General features: G+C 44.3%; 1 protein-coding gene across 1 annotated transcript in view; it reads left to right on the plus strand.

The window, feature by feature from the left end:
* The window catches only part of LOC126184384 (axoneme-associated protein mst101(2)-like), a 35,640-nt gene that overhangs the window by 272 nt on the left and 23,152 nt on the right, over nt 1–12,216 (plus strand). Inside the window, exon 2 of the mRNA XM_049926769.1 lies at nt 1,478–2,777. Within this exon, the coding sequence (XP_049782726.1) occupies nt 1,478–2,777 (1,300 nt within the window). The remainder of the gene's footprint in view (nt 1–1,477; nt 2,778–12,216) is intronic.

The raw sequence follows: 12,216 nt of genomic DNA on the forward strand, positions 1-12,216 counted from the left end.
CCTGTAACAGCTTACACCAATGGTGCGACCTGAGGTACACAACGCCAGATGTCTCGTGCCGGCTTTCAGTGTACACTGAGGAATTATAGTTACCTCATTCGTATGGTCAGTCATATTGCCACTAGTAAGTACATCATCGGCTCTTTTGAGAAAGAAAAAGTGGGTTTTCGCGTCCTGTCGACGACGAGATCATTTGAGACAAAGCCCATGTATGGATAAGGGAAGGAAGTTGGCCGTGCCCCTTTGTAAGGGAGCAGCCCCGGTGTTTGCCTTAATGACTTCCCTAAGTGATGACAAAACTAAACCTGGATTGCTGAACAAAGATTTGAACCGCTTTCTCCAGAATATGAATCCAAAAGTCTAACCACTGCGCCACCTTGCTCGCTATACCAATAGTCTGCAGTCTTCCGTTGCTTGTCACCTGGATGCGACAAGTGACTATGGGTACAAATGATACAGGAAATCAGATTTACTGCTATACTCGAATAGTGTAGTCCACTGAAAATGGGCCTGCACACGTTCATTACTTATTGACACACTTACATGGTATAAAAGATAAATGTTTACAACGTACACCAGTGGTTTAGGGGAAGTCTAGAACGAACAGTTTGATACAAGGCTCTTCCTGTCTATCAAGCTATCAATAAACCTCAAATCGGTCTAAGGTCCAATTCACACAGAAATGACGTGGCGTGAATGGGACATAAGCTATTCACATTGAAGTGGCGCTATCAGACAGACACGGTACGGATCGTGCTACGAATGGATCAGGATATGTCTTCATATTTTGTAAGTGGCAAATGTTGAGCAGCGAAGATATTAGATACATCCGTTATGTGAAGAAGAAGGAAAGAAATGTACCACATTCGACGTACTGGAAGAACTGAACATGTATCCCGAACGCCTCCAGCATTTTTACAGAGTATTTCCAAAGTGTTTCTATATTGCGTAAGCCAAAGACAAAGACAGTACTTACAGAAAAGCAACGACACTGAAATATTTTGATTACAATTCCTATTTCTCACACGATTTTCATTTGAATGTAAACCTAAAAGTTGATTTTGTGAGAGATGTTCAAAATACTGCTACACTTTTCAAAAATCTGATCATCCATAAATGTAAATATTTCAATGCTGTGGACCAGAAATTCCCCGTTTTAAGGCACAGTTTCCTATCATGAGATAGGATATTTCGTTCCACTCTAGAAGGGCAAAATCTCTTTCACCAGAAGACAGTATTCCAATCATTTCCAACGTCTAAGACAACAGATTCATTCTGTGCGAGATGGAACTATATGATTTCAGCCATCTTAGCGCACTAGACCACGGGTTGCACACAGGCTTCTTCAGAATAACTGTCTGGCTACACATTTCATCTGAGAACCCTAAGGTGAAGAAAGTCTTAACATCCAGCAACCGTGTTGTCGAAGTAATGCAAGAAAAAGCTGAAAGGTGGTGGAAAAAGGTGGTGGAAAAAGGTGGTGGAAAAAGGTGGTGGAAAAAGGTGGTGGAAAAAGGTGGTGGAAAAAGGTGGTGGAAAAAGGTGGTGGAAAAAGGTGGTGGAAAAAGGTGGTGGAAAAAGGTGGTGGAAAAAGGTGGTGGAAAAAGGTGGTGGAAAAAGGTGGTGGAAAAAGGTGGTGGAAAAAGGTGGTGGAAAAAGGTGGTGGAAAAAGGTGGTGGAAAAAGGTGGTGGAAAAAGGTGGTGGAAAAAGGTGGTGGAAAAAGGTGGTGGAAAAAGGTGGTGGAAAAAGGTGGTGGAAAAAGGTGGTGGAAAAAGGTGGTGGAAAAAGGTGGTGGAAAAAGGTGGTGGAAAAAGGTGGTGGAAAAAGGTGGTGGAAAAAGGTGGTGGAAAAAGGTGGTGGAAAAAGGTGGTGGAAAAAGGTGGTGGAAAAAGGTGGTGGAAAAAGGTGGTGGAAAAAGGTGGTGGAAAAAGGTGGTGGAAAAAGGTGGTGGAAAAAGGTGGTGGAAAAAGGTGGTGGAAAAAGGTGGTGGAAAAAGGTGGTGGAAAAAGGTGGTGGAAAAAGGTGGTGGAAAAAGGTGGTGGAAAAAGGTGGTGGAAAAAGGTGGTGGAAAAAGGTGGTGGAAAAAGGTGGTGGAAAAAGGTGGTGGAAAAAGGTGGTGGAAAAAGGTGGTGGAAAAAGGTGGTGGAAAAAGGTGGTGGAAAAAGGTGGTGGAAAAAGGTGGTGGAAAAAGGTGGTGGAAAAAGGTGGTGGAAAAAGGTGGTGGAAAAAGGTGGTGGAAAAAGGTGGTGGAAAAAGGTGGTGGAAAAAGGTGGTGGAAAAAGGTGGTGGAAAAAGGTGGTGGAAAAAGGTGGTGGAAAAAGGTGGTGGAAAAAGGTGGTGGAAAAAGGTGGTGGAAAAAGGTGGTGGAAAAAGGTGGTGGAAAAAGGTGGTGGAAAAAGGTGGTGGAAAAAGGTGGTGGAAAAAGGTGGTGGAAAAAGGTGGTGGAAAAAGGTGGTGGAAAAAGGTGGTGGAAAAAGGTGGTGGAAAAAGGTGGTGGAAAAAGGTGGTGGAAAAAGGTGGTGGAAAAAGGTGGTGGAAAAAGGTGGTGGAAAAAGGTGGTGGAAAAAGGTGGTGGAAAAAGGTGGTGGAAAAAGGTGGTGGAAAAAGGTGGTGGAAAAAGGTGGTGGAAAAAGGTGGTGGAAAAAGGTGGTGGAAAAAGGTGGTGGAAAAAGGTGGTGGAAAAAGGTGGTGGAAAAAGGTGGTGGAAAAAGGTGGTGGTAGTGGTGTGTTTAAGGGGAATAAAGTACTGGACCATCAGTCCCTTCATTTCGTGAGGGTAAACAAGTAAAAAGAGAAAAGGTAGGGACTTTGCTGCTCCTTCTATATATGAAAGTCGAAGAGTTTGAAAAAGGGTGTGACAGTAGTTTTAACACGATAAGTTAAAGAAAATATAGATAACCCAGACAGCATCTTGGGCAAGAGGGTCCAAAGACACAGCAAGGTGAGGGGGGAGTATTATAATCAGGAAATGCAACACTTTGCTAGTTACTGTCTCATCATCTGCAAGAATCTGAGGTAGTGAGATAAGCAAGCTGAGACTGTGCTGCAGGTCAGACAGCAGGGTGCAGTCAACAAGAACATGCCCTGTCGTCATTAGACTACAGCAGCTGCAGTGATAAGGATCCTCCTGACGCAGATGGAACTCGTGGGCGAGTCGTGTGGCCAATGCATAGTCAGCCCAACACAATGGCATCTTTCCGAGATACCTGGAATGATGTATGCCACACGTTAGTGGACCATTTAATCGCTGTACTGAAGGACCTCAACAACCTCCTTTACTCTCTCTTGCTAGTGCTCCCTCTTGACAGCTCCCTGTTCCCCCCCCAATGATCAGTACGCTGTCCTGTATCAAGTCAGATCCCAGCTGGTCTATCTAATTTTGGGTGATGCACAACCAGTATGAACTGTTGGCTGTAGAACAGAGTTGAGTGACATGGATGAGTAAGCGTCTGACAGATTGCGACTGTGGAGTTTACCAAAAGCTGCGGTCATCTAATCAAAAACAGTGGGACACTGGCTTCCACCAGGAGGCTGTCAACAGGGCTCATATGGAAGACCGCCGTTCCCAGCTGCAGTCCAGTATGATGAACAAGGTCCAGCAAGCTCAGTACAGACGGTGCTGCCAACCCATTAGGCAACACATTCACAGTCCAAGTGACATAAAATAAGCGCTTTGTAAAATCTCAGAACTATGTGCTTCGCGCCCCATGAGGAGTTACTAAGAAAACGGGGAGCATTTAGCTTCTCCACGCAAATTACCTTGAGCCAGCGAACATGTGGCAGCCAAGTTAGCTGCTTGTCAAAATACCTAATAATTGAAAGGTTCAGATAAACAGTCACCAAGGTTAATTTCTAGGCGCGAGTGCACAGCCCGAAGTTGGCAAAAATGCACAGCTCATGATTTTGCAGGAGAAAATTTACAGGCATGATTCAGGGCCCAGTCTTTTACTCTCCACACAGCCTCCTGAAGTTGGCACTCAGCAGTGTGCAGTGATGCAGAGGCACAGTACGGGCAAAGCTCGTCCACAAAGTGACCGACACTTTGTGGCCCACTATTTATGATACCATTGATGTATATAGCAAACAGGATTACACTCAGAACCGATCCCTGAGGGACTCTAGTTCCTTTACATATCGCAAGTTCCCAGAACCATAGGCGCCGACTCCATGGAGCCTGAGGGGGCACGAGCCCCCTCAAAAATTCGATGTTGTATGCTTTGAAAAATCACAAAATTATGTTGGAATTTATTTTCCTTGTTTGACGATAATTACCTTTTAAAATACATTCAGTAATTAGTTAAAACAATTATTGTGGTAGTAAGCAGGTTAACTGAAAACGAGTGGTGTGAATCATGATAGGGTTCCGGTGCTGCGGGCACACTAAGAACTTGTCCCGGTTCGTGAACCATCGGGTAAAGTCTAGAGCCGGCGGGCCACCGTTGCGGCCGCGGCGACATCAAAAGGACTGGAGCAGAAGCGTCTGGAACTATCCGCCTCACGTCGCTTTGGCGCTTCGAGATATTACGACGCCTCGGCTATATAAAGCCCAACCCTCTCTCTCAGTCATTCAGTGTGGATAGTTTCATTCAGCGCATGCTGCAGATGTGTTTAGTGTTCCGACTTCAGTGTGTAGTGGACTATTTTATGACTATATTTTTCCTTTAGTCTCTTGGTGAATTGTGAATTAAGTTTGCAATAGATAAATTTGTTATCAAAAAGACGTGCTTGGAAGTTGATACTGAAGTTCAAAGTCCAACAATTATTGTCATCAATTGCTTCGTAGTCTTCAGGCGAGAACCGTTCACAGCCGAAACCTGGACAATCCGGTAAGGGAAGAAAATTCCAGAGGTCTTTGTTGATCAAATATACATGGCAAGAATATGAAGCATCTACTGAAAAAGTTGTTTGCAAAACCTGCAAAGAGGCAGGTGCTAAAAATCTATTAAAATTCTCTTCAAAAAAAGAAGATGCATTTACTTCCATAGGGTTTTCTAACTGGAAAAAGGTTTTGGAAAAATTCCATCTTCATCAAAACACGTTTACGCCTAAACAAGGTGTTCTGGAACTAAATTCTAACACTAACAAAATATGGCCTCCCAGTTGAATGAACAGATAGTGATACGAAGCAAGGCCGTTTAGCTCTGGAGACAATTTTTACTACTGTGCAATTTCTATGCCGACAAGGACTACCAAGTAGACGGCATGAATATGTAAACTCAATTTTTTTTCAATTGTTGGAACTCCGAAAGAATGACATACCGGAGTTTAACGATTGGTTAGGGCGCTCGGGGTGTAAGTGGACATCCCACGATATTCAAAACGAGATCATTGATCTACTTGGAAAGTCTGTGTTGAGAAAGGTATTGGCTTCAATAAAAAAAACTGAACATTTTTCTATTATGGTCGACGAAGCAAGTGATTCTTCGATTCACGAAGAAGTGCCATTTTGTATTCGTACTGTCGATGATTCCCTAATTATCAACGAAGGCTTTATTGGCTTATACGAGACCACCAACATTGAATCACAAACTCTGTTTAGTATTTTAAAAGACGTTTTTGCTCGTCTTTGTCAATGGGTAACTCAAGAGGACAGTGCTACGATGGTACCTCGAATATGAGAGGTAAGTTCAAAGGAGTAAAAACGTTTTGGATATACAACCAAAAGCACGTTATGTGCATTGAACTGCCTACAGTTTAGACTTGGCAGTTGTAGACAGTCTCCACCATCTTACATCTATGAGGAATATAATGGCTTTAGCCAAAGACTTAATAAACACCGTAAGGGAATCCAACAAAAGGATGAGACTTTTCAGAAGCATATGCTGTGAGAGAACCAACGACCAAGCTGGTCTACAACCCCTTTGACTGACTCAATGGACTATGCGAGCTTCTAGTATCTTGAGAATATTGAAAAACTTTTAAGAACTTATACAGTTTTTTGAAACATTTTCTGCAGAGGTCAAAACAGAGGCAGGTTACAAATGTGCAGGCTACCTTGAGTCAATGCTACAATTCAAGACATTTATTTTTACGTCTTTATTGCCATGCAATGAGCCCAGTACAGGATGTCGATGAAAAAATTCAATGCCCTCATCTAAGTGTTGCTGATCTGGAAAAAATATGAGGGCTTGATTTGTATATTGAATGGAAGGCGTGATAGTTCTGAACACTTTTGGGACTTGTGTTTAAAAGAAAAACCTTCACAAGTTGATGATCCTTCGCTTCCTCGGAATCTAAGTATACCGAAGAAGTATGAAAACAACGAAGCTAGCTCACCACACACTCTCAAAACCCCGAAGGAATACTACAAAGCTATTTACATTTAAGTTTGTGAAACAGTGCACTCTTGCTTTACTGAGCGGTTTGCTTCAACTGGACACTCACAGGTCATTGCAGTTGGACAAGAGTACTTGCTTTTAGTAAACAGAGGTGAAACAGATTTGGAAAAATCAATTGAGTCCAGAGGTCTTTGTTGATCAAATATACATGGCAAGAATATGAATTGTATTAGTTATTTTCAAATATTTTTAGAGTGTAAGACCCAATTAAAACCTGCTATTTACATATTTTTTGACAAAGTTTTAGGCATACTGTATTAACTTTATTAACTGTATTAAAGCATTAACTTTGAGATATTGTTTTTATTTAATGAACCCTGATCCTTATTCAAAGTAAGCTTAAATTAGCTATTTCACTTATTAATCAAAGTGCTATTACTGTGCAATAGCAATATTTTATGTTTTATTCTTTTAATGATAGTTTAGGATTTATTTAAATATAATTTCAGTCTTTTCAGAGTTGTATACTCACTGCTCTGCAATAGTCTATAAGCACGATTATTACTGTAAATTAAATTAGCTTTTTTACAAAAATACAGTGTGTGTGTGTGTGTTTTGCTTCTTTTTTTCAAAGCCAAAAAATGTGTCAGGCTTGTCGAGTTTCCCCAGAGTGTTGAGTTATCGAGAGTCCAGTTTTAGGGGGTCTAATGTTGATCATGTGACTAAAATGCTTAAAAACGTTAAAACTCATTTTTCAGCTAACATTTAGAAAATTTACTGGCACAAGAACCCCAGTATCGCCCCAGTATGTGCGCCCCTGCCCAGAACTATTCTTCTTCATGGACGACAGTTTGCGCCCCCATCGTGCACATCTTGTGAATGACTCCGTCCAGGATAACCACATTGCTCGACTAGAATGGGCACAATGTTTTATAGACAGGAACCCTACCGATTATCCCAGGGATAGATTGCAAAAGGGCTGTTTATGGACGACGTGACCTGCCAACCACTCTGAAGGATCTACATCAAATCGCCGTTGAGGAGTGGGACAATCTTTATCAACAGTGCCTTGATTAACGTGTTGATCGTATGCCACGATGAATACAGTCCTGCATCAATGCAGGACGACATGCTACTGAGTATTAGAGATACCAGTGTGTACAGCAAGCTGGACCACCACCACTGAAGGTCTCGCTGTATGGTGGTACAACATGCAATGTGTGGCTTTCATGAGCAATATAAAGAGCGGAAATGATGTTTATATTAATCTCTATTCAAGTTTTCTGTACAGGATCCGGAACTCTCGGAACCGAGGTGATGCAAAAATTTTTTTTGATGTGTGTATATCTGGATCCAAAAAAGTCAGAGACATTGACTGACTGATTGATTGAAATTATGGGACTAAACGGCGACATCATCAATCCCGCCAGTACAAAGTGACACGCAGAAGAGAGGGGGTCCACTGAAAGGGGACAGATCCAGTCAGACAGGTTAAAGGAAGTTAAAACACACACAGTGTAAGACATAAAAGGGTACACCATATCTAAAAACTGGAAAACACAGAGGGATAAAACAGCAGTCTTTGCACAGGGGAGTGGTCATGGGTCCCAGACCGAGAAAACAGAAAACATGAATAGAGACCGCAATGACATCAGCCCATCCCTCCTCCAGGAATAAAACAAAACCTTACAACTGAAAATAAAATCCGCTTTCATGGAGGAAACTAGGGAAAAGTTCAACCATCCATGAATCATCTGCTTATATTAACATTAAGGAATCTGAAGACTATGCATACTATGAAAAGCCAAAAGAAGGTGACATTCACTAATATGTAAAATACCATCAGTCCAGCTCCACAACCACACTGTGGGGGTGGATCGTTACACAAGAGAAAACATTGAGCAAGCTTGGCATGACCAATGTGTGCACAGCGTAAGACTGTGGATGCCTTCTGAGAGAAGGGGAAGAAAGAGCGCCAAATTGCAGTAGTCTCTTTGATTGTGCACAATTTGTTACTGAGAGCAGCAGTGCACCAGATATCATTTCAGGTATCATTTGGTCAAAGAGAGATTTGAGATCTGCATATCCACAGCTGGAATCATGAAAGGGAATGGGGTAAGTATGTGCTTCTCTAGCCAAATGGTCAGCCATTTCATTGCCTGGGATGACCACATGACGTGGGACCCAGAGAAAGACAACTGAGCAGGTGGCATGGCTGAAGACAGAAAGATGGTCATGGATAACAGATACAAAAGGGTGATGAAAGGAGCATTGGTCGATAGCCCACAGGCTGTTCATTGAATCTGTACACATTAGAACACTGTGGAGGGAGGCCCGTGTAAAAAAATGGAGGGTCCTGTTAATTATCAGCAGCTTGACTGAACACACAACGTGATCCCAATAGTAAATGGTGTTCTAAGGCAGTAGGAGACGTGAAAGCGTATCCTGCCTTATCTGTCGTCTTAGAACCATCAGTGTAGAAGATGGTAGCGACCTGGAACTCTGCAAGGATGAAATTTACAAGATGCCGAAAGACCACAGGGGTGATTGAGACCTTAGGACCCTGGAAAAGGTCGGTATTAATCCACAGTCTAGGCATCATCCAAAGGGTGGCAGTGTGAGAGGAAGTACATGGGGCACATTCCAGTGTGAGTGGCGGTGGAGATCCTGACGGTGGGGGGGGGGGGGGGGTAGCGACACACATGCCAACTAGCAATCCCACCTGTGGGTGGCTGTTATGATGGAGACATCCCTCGTTTACTAAGAGGGCAGGGTACACGGGATGGTCAGGGAATCGGCGAATGGCGATTGCGTAGGAAACCAAGAGTTGACTCTTGTCTTATTTGTAGAGGGGGAACACCCACTTCTCCTAGGAGACTGTCAATGGGGCTAGTGGGAAGGGCACCAATAGCCAGATGCACCCCACAATGGTGAACAAGGTCAAGTATTTTCAGAGTGGAAGGAGCTGCTGAGTCATAAACTTGACCACCATAATTATTCCAGAAAAGATCAGAGCATTGTAAAACTGGAGAAGAGTAGATAGTACCACGGTCTGCACCCCCAAGATGCATGGTCAGGAGGTGGAGAGCATTAAGCTTCCACATGCATTTAGTCTTCAGGTGGTAAATATGGGGCAGCCACATCAGCTTCTCATCAAAAATGAGGCCCAAGAAACGGGACTGTGCTACAACATCTAGGAGCTGGTCGCCTAAATAAAGTTATGGATCGCAATGTACTGTGGGTCGACGACAAAAATGCGTAACTCACGTTTTGGAGGGAGAAAACTGGAAGCCACGGGAGGCAGCCTATGCAGAAGCCGGTAGGATGGGGCCTTGGAACCAGCTCTCAGCAGATGTAAAAATCGTTGGCATACAACGCTGGGATAACCATAGACCAAAACAGAGGTTACAAGCCCATTGGTGGCTATGAGAAAGAGTGTGACACTTAACACACAATCCTGTGAGATACAATTCTCCTGACACTGTGGGGTGCTCAGTCAAGTACTAACTCGAACCTGGAAGAGCCTGTGGGATAAAAACTCGTGGATAAAAATCTGAAGGGGACCGTAAAAGCCACAGTCATGGAGAGTAACTGAAATGTGATGACGCCAAACCATGTCGTATGCCATATGTAGACCAAAGAAGACTGCGACAAGGTGCTGGCAGTTAGTAAAAAAGCCCAGCAGTTTGCAGTTTCAAATCTGAGTAAATGGCCAGTTGGAGATCGTCCTTCCTGGAAGCCACACTGATACAGGGACAATAGGTCCCAAGATTCGAGTACCTAACATGATCGAAAGCTAATAATCTTCAAGGAGTTTACAAAGTACATTCGTCAGGCTAATTGGGCAGTAGCTGTCGAGAGATATTAGGTTCTTCCCGGGTTTAAGAACAGGAATAACTATACCATTGCAAGGGGAAGGCAATTATGAGCCAAATGCGGCTGAAGACCCTGAGCAGATGTTGCCTCTGGGGAGTATCTAAGTGTTGGATCATCTGGTTTTGGATGGAATTCAGGCCTGGGGTCGTATTATGTGAAGAGGTAAGAGTCTGCAAGAATGCCCATTCAGTGAAGGGTTCATTATAGGGTTCAGTTTGGTGGGGGTTGTAACAGAGAGGGGTCTGTTCAACACGGCATTTCTGCCAGGAAAAGGTATCAGTATAGGAAGAGGACGCTGATGCTGTCGCAAAGTGTGTCATGAGGTGCTCTGGAAGAATCAATGTATCAACACACGGAGCCCCTTTGAGGATAAGGTCCTGGACAGTTCATTTTCACTGGCAGCCAAGAAGGCTACAGAGCTTGGTCCGAATGTGCAATGAAGAGGCATACAGCCCCAGGGGAGAAACATAGCGCTCCCAGTATTTCTTTTTATTCTGCTTCATAAAGTAGCAAGCCTTAGCACGGAGATGCTTAAAAGCGAGGTGGTCTGTCTGAAAGATGCCGCTTAAATCGCTGCAGCATCTGTCGGCAGTGTTGGACATTGATTGCTACGTCCTTTGCCAACCGTGGTACTGATCGACGACGAGGGGGACTTTTGGATAGGTGGATAGCAGTGCCAGCCGCATGAAGACTAGTGACACAGACGCCCTGCCCGATCGCATTAACGCAGTTCGAAAGAGAGGTGATGAAGTGCATAGCAGACGTATATAATGGCCAATTGGCCCTGCGGAATGCTCAGAGTGGAGGCCTGTCTGCCTGGCGGCGGAAGGAGAACGATAGAATCATCGGAAAGTGGTCACTGTCATGAAGATGATCATGGGGTGACCAATGTAGGGAAGCCACATCAAGCAGGGGAGGAGATCGCAAGATCGATAGCAGAGAAGGTGCCATGAGCAGCACTGAAGTGGGCAGGGTAACCGTCATTGAGGAGACAAATCGAAGTCTGTAATGAGTTGGTTAATTACAAGACACCTACCTATCGAAGTGACACTCCCCCACAGAAGGTGGTGTGCGCTGAATTCCCGAAGGAGAAGATACAGGGTCTAGAGTTGCTGTGTTAAGGCAGACAGTTCAACGAAAGGAAGTGGCCTACCTGGAGGGAGGCAGACATTGAAAACTGTGATTGCTGTAGTCGTCTGCACTCTTATCACTATTGCTTCCAGGTTGGTACGAAGGGATATCCAGACACTAATGATATCAGTGCGAACCAAAGTGCAGACCCCCTCCAGATGCTATTCCGGGGCCGGCACATTCCCGACAGAACGCCTGATGACCACTGAACGTTGGAGAGTGGTCATCACAGAGTGCTTTTCTTGAAGAGCAAGACAGAATGCAGAATAATAGGAAACAACTTTTTGTTTTTTCCGTAAGTGACGATAATATCTGTTGTAATTTCACTGGATTATCATGTGGTAACAGCCCAGGGTAGACACAAAAAAACTGAGGAGAGGTCATGTCAGTCAGTGGTCGTTAACATCAAGGATGGGGTGACATCCATGAATAACACACCAGATTGCGAGAGCGGAGATGGCACCTCTGTAGGCATTGGGGGTGGTGGGGGGTGGGTGGCGGCATGTCCTGGGAGTTATGTATCTTCTCTTTCAGAGGTGGAGGGGGGCAGGGCACAGAGGGACAGGAATCTTCTGCACGATCTGGAACTGAAAGAGAGCAGGTGACCTTGAGGTGCACAGACGGGGCATCTCATGGTTGAGATGCAGTACTAGGCTTCCAGCCTGAGAGGAGTGGAGAGGAGCGGATGTCCACAGTCGCCACACAGAGGGTCAGCTGCACAGTGGGAAGACATATGCCCAAAATAAAAGCACCGAAAGCACATCATGGGTAGTGCGACGTACAGCTTCACGTCGCATCTGTAACATAACCTTGACCACCTCTGGGAGAGAATCTCCCTTGAAAGCCAGACTAAAGGCGCCAGTATCAGTGTCATTGTGTTTACGACCCTTCTGCACATGTTGAACAAAATGAACGCCACGTCACTCCAGA

The sequence above is a fragment of the Schistocerca cancellata genome, chromosome 4 (assembly GCF_023864275.1).
Source record: "Schistocerca cancellata isolate TAMUIC-IGC-003103 chromosome 4, iqSchCanc2.1, whole genome shotgun sequence".
In the NCBI taxonomy this organism is placed as follows: domain Eukaryota; kingdom Metazoa; phylum Arthropoda; class Insecta; order Orthoptera; family Acrididae; genus Schistocerca; species Schistocerca cancellata.